Consider the following 13,573-nt stretch of genomic DNA (forward strand, 5'->3'; position numbering starts at 1 on the left):
CCCCCCCCCCCCCCCCCCCCCCCGGAAAAACACACACAACACACAGGCACTGGTGCAATGCAGGTAACTCCCAGGCGTTTCCAGGGGGTAGTAAAGAGGTTGGACCTGAACTGTCAAAAGAGCTTGGCCATTCTGCCCCTAGGAGCTTTTCCTGACACCTAGGCCCTAGATACTGAGAATGTCTTTCAAAATAACATCACAGGGGGGAGAATTCATGTTTTACTTTTTAAACATGTAGGAGTAGAAGGAATTCACCAAATAATCCCTTTTACAAATGAAGCAAGATTTAAAGATACACCCAAGGGGAATTGGCAAAGATCATAGAGCAAGCAGTAAACCAAGGGTTTAAAAACAAAAGATTTAATAAGGAAGCATATTCTGAACGTCAGCCTCTGGGCTGTGTTACCTTTTTGTGCTGAAATCTCTGAGATTAAGCTGCCTCCTCTAAGGTGTCTGTAAAATGTCCAGTACACTTTGGGTGCTATATAAATAAGACCAACAGGAAACATTTAAGCCACTTGCCAGAGTATCCATAGATCAGTTAAAGATTACCAAACAAAAACCCCTTCCTACTGAACCAGTCCTTCTTTTAGACATACAGAAAAAGCACCTGCTACAAATAATGAGCAACACTAGAATTCACAGTGGTACTGCATTAGTCTCTTTGGTCGCCGCTACTTCTACAATCCCATATGAAGCACAGTTACTACTATAAATGTCAACTGACAATATTTTATAAAGGACAATCAATATGTAAGATCACAACCCAGTTGCACATAAATTTAGAAAAGCACAAACATTAAATTACACTAAAGATCTAAGAAATAGATGCTAGATTAATGCTCCAGTTCAACTGGGATGACAGCACCAGAGAACGAGTATGAAAGAATCAGACCTGACTTATTTTTCAAAGCAACTGACTCTGTTGACTCTAGAGGCTTTGAAATATAAATGTAAAAGCTGTTTCTTCTGGTTGTACAAAGTTCCTTTTGATGTGCTTTGTAAAACAGAGCTGCAGAATGCTTCCCATAGATTCCAGGCCTTCCCTCTGTGATCATCCATGTTAAAGAGGCTCTATTATAAATATATAGCGGCTCTCTCTACAGAGATTTTCAAATAGACCACATTTGTAACTTTTTTATTCTCAGTTGAATTCACACGAGTGTCAATAAATATTTTACATTATATCTGTTTATTGGTCACTTTGCTTGCTGTGTGTTTTTGTTGCAGCTAGATAGTTCAGAGGTATCTATGTTCTCTGTCCATAGATTGAAAGTTACAATATGAAAAAATTCACATTCTTAATTGGAACATTCAGAACAATTTATTGAAGTCAACCTCAAGCAAAATTTTAAATCAGTGGAATGTCATTAAAAACCTTTCCAAATTAATCCTCACAGAAGCAAACACATCTGAATTCCAAAGTATTTGTAAAATAAAAAAGGCAACATCTCAGTAAATATAATGTACAAAAATTATATGATCCTACCATCACAACATTCAGTAAGAAGCTAAAATATTACAGGCAATTCTAAATACACTATAACTAGTTGACAATAAGCTATCTATATACAGGTTAACCAAGCTTTACAGGTTTCACACTATGCAAGAGAACATAGGCCAAACAACAACCCCCCTCCCCAATATTGTATATCTCAAAGTCTATGCGGCAACATCAAGTCATAATACAGTAATGCCCCAGTGGAACATCCCCAGGGAAAATTAACACTACTTTGTTAGTGTCAAGAGCTTCTAGCCAAGTTCTAGAAACTCTTAAGATATTGACTTTAGTGAATATTGATGCTTTGCTATTAAAGACTCAAGTGATTTAGTTAAAATAACATTTCACAGAATCTACAAAGTTTGTTACAGATAAACAAAGTCTACAGAAATAACGACTCTACAAAGGTCATTGTTACAGATAAAGATTACATGGAAATGAAAACAGAATCTGTAGGTATCTGTGTTTGTTGTGCAATATCACTTGTGTAGGTACAAATGGGTTAAATTTTAATTGCAACCCCAAATATGCACATACCCTTATACAAAAAGGACAATTATTACTAGCCAGTTGTAATAGTTATTGTATCGTCTTGGTTTTCAGTGGCAACGATTAGTTTGCTTATAAATGAAAAAATATGACACTAGAAATGAGATACGGATCAATATTAATTAATAGGAAGCAAATGTATTTCATCCAGTCTGTTTGTAAATCAAAAGTGAACAAGAATTCCTTAAAAACATCCAGTGCTAGGCTATGGGACAAATGTTTGGGAGAGGATCAAACATATAGCCATAGTTGCTTTTCAAGCTAGAAGAGACATCATTAAAAATGGTGTCTCTCTCACTCTTGTGCACAAATGCAATCAGTACCACATGACAAACAGTGAATGCATGGCTTTGGCAAATTCATATCTATTGTCCCTTTTTGTTTTTATATTGTCCTATACGAAGTACAGACAGTTTCAGTTTTATAATCCTCCCACCCTCACTAGGGTAAAAGTACCTGAGTTTGCCACTCAGGAGTAGAATAGAATAAGAAACAAGCATTTTTTTCTTTTTCTGAATGACATCTTGAATACATCCAGAATTTCAGGAGTGTATCATAAGTGCAAATGTCTTTTGCTATACAAAAATAAGTGGTGTGGGGTGAGGGAGTTGATACAATATTATAAAGTAAAGGACATCAAAAGTTGCTGGTGTCTCATGCAATACACTTCTCATTAAGAGCATACATAAGTCTGAGACATCTGCTTTGAAAAATCTCTCCATTTTGCCTTGAATACACTGTACACTGGGAGTGGAAAGTAATTTTTAATTCAAGTTAAGGGGGGAGGTAAAGAGACTTTTGATGTCGCATATAAAAAATGTTATCTATGTATAAATAAAATAGCTGTAAAAATAATGAACTGCAGAGCTTCAAGTACATTAAACCCTGAATTCAATGAGGCAGAGGTTTCAATGTTAAAGTGACTAATTCGTACCAGCGGCAGACATTCTCATTCCCCTACCCCACCTCCCTAACCCAACCCAGATAACTTTTTTTTTGTAAAGTTCAGTATATACATATTTTACGTCTAGACGTTCACTTTCTATTATGTGTAGTAAGTGTGTCTGTCTGATTCCACCTGCAAACTAAGATATAACAAGTTTTTAGTGGAAAGGCCAAACAAAACATTCTAACCCTCTCACTCCATGTTAGACTCTCTAAGCCTCTGGTGGTAAATGTAGTGAAGATAAATTCATCCAGAAAAAGTTGCCCTTACAATTAGTTGTCCTGAGCTGCCAACGCCTTCCACTCTTACGTCCTACTGACATGATGACAAGCCAATTTTACAGACTATCGGAAAACTGCTGTAATTAATCCTTACACCATTAAGGCATGGTCCACAGAACCTCTGATCTGAACTAAGATGCATACTCTATAATAAAAAGGGTCCAGTAAAGTAAACCAGAAACATCTGTGCAGGGCAGCTCAGGTATTGCATTACTGTGTAGCCAGCATAATAATAATAATAATATCTAGAGTCAGGTGTTTGCTGAAAGTTTGACCCTATTTTAAAACTTAACAGACAAAAACATCCAAATGAGGGGGAAAAACAATGTGATTAGCACCTCCTTCACTTAAGAAAGGGCTGCCAGATTATTATATACAGTTAATTAGAGCACTTTATTTTCCAGCCAGGAAGTAACAACCAACCACAGCATTCTCTTCTTTGCAGCAAATTGTAGGACTCTGGACTAAAACTTCCAAACAAAAACAAAAAACGCCTCTAGCATTCTTCCTACAGCTCAATTCAGAGACACTGAAAGTTGAATTCAACAGCCCAAAATACACGGAAATACTGATAAATCAAAATGTCAATATTTACGGTAACAAATTTATAGCAACAAATTTCTGCTTTACTACAAAAGTTACGTTATTCCTCCATTCACTTTAAATAATGTTACAAAAACATGGTTAAAATTTGTTTTCAGCATATTCTGTGTTCTGCATACAAAACCATCACCTAAATAAAGATAATCCCCAGTTGTCACCAATTTATTTCAACCCAATGGTCTCTTATGTCACTAAAAAGCTTTCTGATGCTTTGGAAATTCTCCTTCTGTCGCAGTTAGAAAACCAATTCAAGTTTTATATTCATAATTATACACATTTAAAAGCTATCCTTGTCTTCACACCACTCATGTCTCAGCCCAGCTGTTGGCTGCTTTCAGTTACAGTTTTCTTATGTAAAGGATTAGATAAGAGAGGACAATCAGCAAGAACTTTGAAACAGAAGATATAAAGTGACATGGCAGAGGAGTGACAACTGACTGCATGAGCCTCGCAGCATTATATGATTTGCTAAACTTTCAGAGTACCTTCATATACTTAGTTACGCCCAACATGCTGATATGTCATAGAATATATTTTGATAATTTCACATGGCATTAATATTTTTAAACTGCTGTCAGCTCACTGACATCTCAAATGCTTAAGGCATTTTGACATAGCCATTCCTCCTCAGTCAATGACAACACAGTGTTGACATACTATAGAAGAAAGCACACGGGAACACTTCATCATACAATATTTTAAAAGTTCAGCACTTTCTGGCTTACCATATCCTAAAATCATCTGAACAACAGAAAACCTAACATTTTATTATGCAATGTAAACGGATCAGGTTTTATGGACACTACCAAGGAAAGAGCTGTTTGGAATTTTAGAAAAAAGGGTGAAAACCTTCTCCATTAAGAGCTTCTTTTTTATTTATCACAAACAAAAAAGCTAAGAAAAATAAAATCCTATTTTGTTTAATTTTTTTTTTTTAAAATACCAAAATATAGCACTGCTTACAAGCAAGATTAGTGTTTTAGACATTCACTTCAGTATTGGCCATAACAGGACAAGTGATCTGCATTTTCCATCAGCACTCTAAACTATAAACTGACCCAAAGATCACATGAGAGATCTATACTATGTAATAAAACAAAAAACCCCAAACAAACTGAGTTTACTGGAAAGGGATCTGTAAACTGTTCCAAGAGGAATAGCTGCCAGGTCAGTGAAGTGGCATTTCAGGTGCTTCAACGGCTGTAGTGTATTTTGTTAATTTTGCAATTGCACAAAAAAAGAAAAGAAGTACAAATCTGACACACACACACACACACACACACACCCACCCACTCCCCCTCCCCGGATTAGAAATAATTTGAAAATGCAGAAGGAAACCTGGTACAAAGGCGAGCCATATTCCAAAGCCCTATGGTATTATTTTCCACTCCTTTATTAGTCACTTTCTGGAACTGAGATGCCACCATGTACCTGCAGATCTATGCAGACATTTTCCCAGAGACAATGTTGAATGTTCTTCAGAATGAATAAAGAATTATCTCTCTGCCATCTGCCAGCCATGCCTTGTATTAATTCCTCCCAGGTGGGGGTGCTCCGGAACACCCAGTGGCAGAAAGTTAGTGTAAAGGTAGCTAGCAATATCAGTACACCAGCCATTGCCTACGAATTAAAGGATTACTGTTGACTATGCTAAATATACTGGGATATACACAGTACTTTGTAAGATTGAGTGCCTTAGTGTAGGCCCAATATATACCCTGTTAATTCAGGAAGTGCTTTTAAGAACTGATTTTTCACTATTGGATAAAAACAAAAGAAGATAAATTCAATTGGGAGATTTATCCCCACCCCCGCAAATCTAAACACCCCTGCTCCCCAAAACTCTTTTAAAAACACATAATACACACATGGGGCTGATCCCCTATTCCTTTAACACTCAAGAACTCCTTTTGAAACCAATGGGAGTTTGGGAGGAAGGTAACAAAGGATCAGGCTCTAAGAGAATCACCATGAAACAAGCACAGATTAAATATCTGATAAATACATCGAAAAGGGCTTAATCCTGCACCCACTGAAGTCAATGACAAAGCTTGCAATGACTCCAACAAAAGCAGGATCAGGGCTTTCGCTACGAAAGGAAATGTAGTGCAATGTTCAGATGACTAAGCTGTCCATGAATCCTCTTCACCCAAAACTGCCCTCCAAATGAAGCGAGGCAGAAAAGTGACCATTGCACAATTAAGCTCTTTCTATGCTTGCTTTGTCAGCTAACACCGCTCATTTTAACAATGAGGGACTGTAATTGCTTCCCTCCCCCTTTTTGTTAAAATATCTAGTGAAATAAAAAGCACTTCAAGAAAAAAAAAAAACTGGATAATACTCCTAATTTCCTACGTGAAAATCTTTACAACATTATTCATAATAAGTTAAGCATGATGAGATGAAATCCATCTTCTCAAAAGACCTTTAAAGATGACCAACTGGAATGAAGGCATTTCACTGTCCACTGCTCTGAAACCCACATCACTCCTCATGGTGTTATGTGAAAGCTGTTTGTAGACTGGGGAGGGTTGGTCCTCTCCCTTTTTTTAATAACCAGACATACACGTTATACCAGATTGGTTTTGCTACTCTATTTTTTTTTAGACACGCTGACTGATCAGGACCAGAATCCTCAACATCCTTTAAAATTAAATAAATAAATATGCTATGTTTTCCTTTCTACACTCAAAGAACATATTTTAACACAATATTCTTTTCAACGTCAACAGGTTTGCTTTTTTTGATCTTTTTTCCTTAAGAAAGCCAAGACATTTCTGTTTTCCAACAGTAAGAGCTGCTGAAGCACATTCAAGGGTAAGGTAAGAAAAGGACAAGAACAGAAAAAAAACCCCCAAAAACAGACACGACTGACTGCTTCCGCCTGCCAAGATTAGATGGTCCCTTTCCCAGTTCCAACAAGGCGGCGCTGATGATGAAGACTGAATGTGCCATAGCGGTCTCTTTAAGTTCATCATCTATTTGCCATTTGTTGTTTGTTTGAACAAATTTATTCCTTTGCTTCTTCTCCAGGGTTCTGGGGTTGCAATTTGCATTTGATCTTGCTCCAATACTCTGGTGCCACAGGAGATTTGGGGTTATGTTCAGAGCAGCAGAGACGGCCATCCAATGCTGATGCCACTAGGGCTCCCTTCTCATGATCTTTACAGAATGAACGAGGGCAAAACTCGCAGAATGAAATTGCAGGATTGCTACAGATGTCACACTGGTGCCACGGACATTCCCACTTTCCTGAAGATGAAAGAAGGGAGGGAGAGAAAAGAAAGAGACAGGAAGTTGAAGTTAGTCTTTATCTGGGATAGATATTGGAATTGGTCTTTGTCATTCCATGTAGCACAGAGGCATTCAACTCTATGCATAAAAGGAACTTCCCAAAAGCCAGTTTTTATTAAAGTTCCTGCGTCCGACTTTCACAAGGATTGGATTGGAAGCAGTTATCGTTGACAAATTTACATTTTTGAGCCTCGGGTTGACTGTAAGCAAAACATTACTGCACTGTAGAGCCAAATGTAACCAGATCCACCTGCCTTGGCATCAGAACACCCTGTGTACTTGCAAGATAGAGCATTGACTTCTATGCACGTCTGACTTGTGAAATTCACTGTTTTCTGGATCTGAACATAGTAATAATTTGGATACACTGACTGAAATGGGTATCCTAAATCAATCTTTATAACAGAATCACACTGCTCTATATTGTTAAAAACACAGAATGGCTGAGTTCTGAGTCATAAATGAGAAGGAGGCTCAGACAAGAGTGGGCTAGGGCAATGCCATATTTAAGTACACCTCTACCTTGATATAACGCTGTCCTCGGGAGCCAAAAAATCTTACTGCGTTATAGGTGAAACCGCGTTATATTGAACTTGCATTGATCCGCCGTAGTGCGCAGCCCCGCTCCCCCCTCCCCCCGAGCCACTGCTTTACCGCATTATATCAGAATTCATCTTATATCGGGTCGCGTTATATCGAGGTAGAGGTGTACAAGCAAACAGAGACCACCACAAAAACATGCAGGCATGCATTAGCATAACCACATGCCCAACTGTCAGGTTGTAAAATTAGACTGAGCATGTCAAAAAGGAAAGTTAACAGCTTCTCCTTTCCCTCACACTGAAATCATGCTATATTCCTTTAAACTGCGTTGCTGTAGAGAAAACAGGAAGCACTCTCCTTCTTCGGGACATAATGCACCGCATCCACAGCATGCCCAGACTCTTAGCCCAGAGAGTAAGAACAGCACCAAGACAGGACTCCAGATCTCTAGCATGGCTCTGTCTGCCTCCACCAGGCCAGGTAAAAAACAAATTTTACTTCTTGAAGTCGTTCACCAGCGTTTTCTTGCTGATCAAATGTAATAATTTATGTCGCTAATAAAGAAAATTTGGAGGGAAGCTTTCTGTACTTCCATATACTGCTGTCCTGAAAAGGCACATCTCAGACTGAACTCCATTCATAGCACAAAATCTTCCACTTAATTCAGTCATGGGCTAATGTGAGCCTTCAGTTAATTTGATCAAGGCCTCTAGAAATAGATAGTTTAAAAACCAGGATAAAGTGTTTTTGTTTTGTTTTTAAATACAATTTGCTATTGTTGGTTATTGCTGGATAATTTGAGCCTAGGCTACAAAGAGCTGCCTTTTTAATTAATAAGGAAAAAGACAAAAAATAAGAGACCCAAAGAAAACCCACATGATTAGAAGATAAGAGATTTAGAGACCCCGTTAAAATTTAAGCACTACCATGTGCTGTGCTGTGCATAGCTGTTGTCATAAGCATTACCATGTGATATGAACTTGGGAGCCATATGAGACCAAGACTGACTAATTATTTCAATCAAAATAAAATAAGCAAATGTGATCCAAACAGGAGAAAGGCTCTACAATCAAATGATAGCTTTATAAGTGTTTGCTGGTCATCTATGTCTCCACACAGATCTTTCTTTAGAAATATTGCTACCCAAAGAGATTTCTCAATACAGAAAAGCATTGCAAAAGCAAACCTGTCACATTTACAGTAGGGGGACATCACAGTTTGGATTAAGCTACAACTTTATATGCAGCATGATATCCATGAAGCAAGCAAAGAATCTGGTGGCCATGGGAAAGCACTTACCAAATGGTGGTTGAGTCAGGTTAAGGCATAGGAGGTGGTATGCTTTGGGGCAGTCCTTTTTGTCACACATGACTAGTTCTCCTCCATCTCCACACTGGAAACAGTTGTCCTCATGCATCTGCTTCTGCTCTGTTTTTATTTTCCGTTTCTTCTGCTTTAGCTTGGCATTCTTTGCCTTCTCTTCATTCGCTGTTGCAAATGCCGTCTGGCCATTAAAAGTCACAGCAGTAACAATTTTAGTCAATAATAGTCACTTTAAAAAGCCACATGGCACCCCAAAAGTCAACTGTGGGTAATTATTTCTACAAATCATGCTCAACAAAGTCTATTCTAGTGACTCCCATCTCCATCTCCCCTGCCACATACGTTTGAAACAAGTTAGAATGTTGCCAGATTACTATTAGTGAGCTGTAATATGATGGTAATATCCAAAGGCCCAAGAAGGATTGGTCCCTACTGCAGTAGGATTTGTATTCCTCAGAGAGCTTATGCATAATAGCTATGTGAGCAGAGACTTCAGTCACTTCTCTGCCCCTACAGAGATGCTACTTCATAAGAAGCTGACTAAGGTCAGCACTCTGGGCTGGGACCAGAATGAAGCACATCTGCAAGACAAGTTTCCAGATCCTCAAACAAGCAGGGGAATTTCACAATGCTTTCCATATAGGAAGGGCAAACACAGAAGTAAAACATGTGACAAGAAGATTTTTTTTTTTTTTTTTTTTAAAGTCAGGCACCCAAAACATGATGGGACTGTTCCATGCCACGTCTGACAGCATACTGGCTGGTTGCTCTCTTCCATCCTAGAGATGGGTACGTTTACAGAAGTACAAACTTGTAAAGCCTTTGGGGGAACCTTCAAGGTACTAAACTGATATATTACATTAAATGAAACAGACCTCTATTCACTCTCCTCCCTCACAAAGAGCTTTCAATACAAGTGCATTGAGCTCAATTTTTATTTCTGTACAACTAACCTTCGGCCGTACTCCTAGGAAGCCACTGCAGTTTTCTGCTCCACAATGGCATTCAGTCCTACCATTGCCCAGACAGTCCAAATTATAATTAAATGTTAACTCCATCCCTGAAATTTAAAGAAAAACTATTCACACACAAGACAGCAATTCAGCTTTAGCATTTTCTCCCTTCATATTAACACCACTGTTTTTAAAAGGGCATAGTTACAAGATCACAATATTTATAACTACATCAAAAATACTGAGATAAAACATACTCATGAGGCAATAGCGAGAGAAGTTGTAAATAGCAAGGCAGAACAAATGATCCAGAATCCATGTTCTGAGGACGACAACTCAGTTTTTTTCTGTTCTAAAAACCAAATGACGATTCAACAACCAATAATTTTGTGGTTGTGGAACTATAAGTCTTATGAGCCTGGTTACAAACCTAGCATTGAAATAATTTCTTTTTAAAACACTCTTTTCTAGGTGAAATATACTCAAATAGAAGCCTCAAATAGTTTTTTCCCCTATACTGATTGTGTCCATTTTCCCATTTGGATAAACACTGATTTACTGTTCTTTTTAGTTTTTCTGAAAAGGAACAAAGCGTCCTTCCTCTGCTTTGTTTATACAGTGCCAGCATAGCTTTGGACCACACAGGAGCACTACACGTTGTTTTTCTACAGATCATACAGAAACATTGGCTAGTCTATCATTTTAATCTCAGCTTAAAGTGGTAGATTGGTTACAAAATGTTTAGCATCTGGAGGCGGCTCCAGATCTGATATTAGGGAACAGATCTGAAATTGGGGGTCTATGCTAGCTGAAAAGGTCTATGCAGACATGGAAAAAGAGTTAACATTGAATTTCCCTGTGTTTTCAAGTGTTAGGTGAAGCCCTTGATATTTCTTGTGTGTTTGTGATAAAGCAAGTTTCATCTTTAATATTCTGCATTTCATCGTAAGTTGCTCCTAATGAGACTATGCATATGAAGAGCTAGAACTTCTTGATCGTGCATTTTCTTTGTCCCAATGGGTAAGTTAGTAATTGTAAATGCCAATGTGACCAAGTAACTTCAGAAGGGAAAAAGTGGGTGAGCTGGCAACTGATTTCCATTTTAGGAGAGGAGGGCACATGCAGGATGGAGGCTTCTTTTTACCTGCAGGAATATCAGAGAGAGCAAAGAGTCCAACTCTAACATCCCCGTTCACTGTCCATTTCTGTGTTTCACAGTTTGGATTACAACTGTGGTTCATAAAACGAGAATAATTCCCCTTTGGACCAGCATCTATTATCCGGTCCTTCAATAAAGAGACAAAAAACACAGATTTAGGATCAGACAAACAAAAGTCTTCCTTTGACAAGTCAAGTAACGACAACTGCAGATAATATATTTAGACATGTACTTGATAAATGAGTTATAATGGATATTGGCTTTTCCTGGAAGTAACTTTTACCTAAAGCTCCTCAGCGCTTATGCAGGGAGAAATGAATGGCTTATGGTACTGTTAATAAGCTCTGGATCCTTCCATCTCTGGTTCAACCCCAATCTTGGTCAATAGAGACCTAAATGAATTACCCTCCAAATACAACTGTTTGGTGACTGATCAGAAATATGTTGGAATTGCAATGCAATTCTATCAGATAGGTGCCCACATTCCACTCCGACTGACAGTCTTGTTGGCAGTATCAGCAGAAACACTATGGACTGAACAGACCATGGGAATTCATTTTCCCACTCCCCACAGAAGCCCCACTAAGTCAAGGCTGAAGCACAATGGTCCATGAAGTACCCGCTGTATGAAAAGAGGACTTCACTCTCTGGGACCTTTCACCTGCACTAAATGCATTACATTTTAGCTAGAAGTGAAAGAAAATGTAATTCTTGTGCTTTAAACATGGATCCTGATCCTGCGATCCCAGACCTTAAGGCCTAGTCCCTTAAGCAGCAGTATATTTTATATTGTAGAGATATGGTGCTTTACCTTTGTAACAGTTAACATATAAAAATTGGTTATGCTGTTCTCATGGGCACGTTTGATCCGCAATCGGCATTCTTCTTCATCAATTAATTCACCAACATATTCATTTACAAATTCACCCTGCAAAGTCAACCAAAGAAACCCATGCTTATTGCCTGCTATCTGTATAGTTAAAGAGGGAGGAAGCATAGAAAAATGGGATGGAAAGCCCTTAGAGATCAATTTTGTCCATTACAAGGTCTAATTATCCTAAAGAGCCACCCTACTTAAAGTACTGAGAACTGGTTAAAATAAAAGTACTACACAACAGTGATCAGTATAGAAAAATACATATGCACACAAGTTTAGATTAAGTTACAGAACTGTGCTTCAAAATGGAAGCATCACAACTAGAACTTTTAATAAAGCAGCAATTAAAAACAGTTATGCCGTTCTGAAGGACACATTTGATTAATGAGTTGTATCTTTCTTGGTCAATTGCATATAGCCTGTTCAAGGCTCTGCTTGTACTTCTGTCCTTTTTAAAAAAAGATCTGTATGGTCAGTCTATAGAAAATGAGCACATATTTATAACAATATATTCAAACACCCATGAGAAAACACCACTTAGGCATTCTGTACCATTAAGTATAAGGCAATAGCAAAGCCAGAATTAAGACTGCTTCTCCATGCACTGGTCCTAGTCATAGCAGCACAGCTTAGGGTGATCAGATGTCCCGATTTTATAGGGACAGTCCCAATATTTGGGGCTTTAGCTTATATAGGCACCTGTTATCCCCCACCCCCGTCCCGATTTTTCACATTTGCTGTCTGGTCACCCTAGCACAGCTACAAGATTCTACATTATTTAGAGGTTCACTGGCAGTATTTTAAGTCACATGCTTTCTTTTTTTTTTTTTTTTTTTTTTTTTAATTCCAGGCTAACATACAGATGCCCACAGAATATCAACCTGATATGACAACACAACTTACTGTACTGCTAAACATTTTCACTGCATAGCATTTCAACAATTCATTTTAACGGGACTTTTAAGAGTCAATAACAAACAAGAAAAGTTTGTGATAACGTTTTAATGTAGAACAGATATTACAAATCTGGCTTAAATAATTAAACCACTAAAAACAAGTTAAAAGTGAGCCTTCAGGCTGACTGTGTATTCCCAGCTTTCACATGATGGACTTTGAAATGGCCAGGAAATGATGATACCTTGATACAAGGGAGTGAACACTTAGCACATTGAGGGTCATTTTACTGTAACAGTCTCAACAGTTCTAATGCTTAAACATTTCCAAAAGTAGCTCTTTGAGATGCTCAAATTTAAGTGTCAAACAAGTGTCTGAGCAGTTTCAAGGTTTTTTTGTTTTGTTTTTTTAAATAAAATAGTACCAACATGTTACAGACTTTGTGGTGTCAACAGTCTGACAAAAGTCTATGAGCGCTAATTGCTCTGGTAGCTGGTTGTGGGAATGGCTCCAGAGAGACCAGAATCATGTCTGTCACATTTTGGAGCTTTGAAGGGGAAAAGGCTGTACTGCAGGAGGAGATCATCAGGATAACATTTTCAAAAGCACTTAAGTCATTCCTGGAAATGGGATTTAGATTCCAATGGACA

General features: G+C 38.1%; 1 protein-coding gene across 3 annotated transcripts in view; it reads right to left on the reverse strand.

Moving 5' to 3' along the window:
* Window positions 1-6,752: 6,752 nt before the first annotated feature.
* NSD3 (nuclear receptor binding SET domain protein 3) overlaps window positions 6,753-13,573 on the reverse strand; it is a 64,709-nt gene continuing 57,888 nt past the window's right edge. For all 3 annotated transcript variants that reach the window (XM_024207152.2, XM_024207151.2, XM_024207153.2), the window contains 5 exons: window positions 11,964-12,080; window positions 11,138-11,279; window positions 9,994-10,100; window positions 9,017-9,221; window positions 6,753-7,132 (listed from right to left, as the gene is read on the reverse strand). In XM_024207152.2, coding sequence (XP_024062920.1) covers window positions 6,891-7,132; window positions 9,017-9,221; window positions 9,994-10,100; window positions 11,138-11,279; window positions 11,964-12,080 — 813 coding nt within the window. In that variant the 3' untranslated portion in view covers window positions 6,753-6,890. The remainder of the gene's footprint in view (window positions 7,133-9,016; window positions 9,222-9,993; window positions 10,101-11,137; window positions 11,280-11,963; window positions 12,081-13,573) is intronic.

The sequence above is a fragment of the Terrapene carolina genome, unplaced genomic scaffold (assembly GCF_002925995.2).
Source record: "Terrapene carolina triunguis isolate 2854851 unplaced genomic scaffold, T_m_triunguis-2.0 Scaffold53, whole genome shotgun sequence".
Lineage (NCBI taxonomy): Eukaryota > Metazoa > Chordata > Testudines > Emydidae > Terrapene > Terrapene triunguis.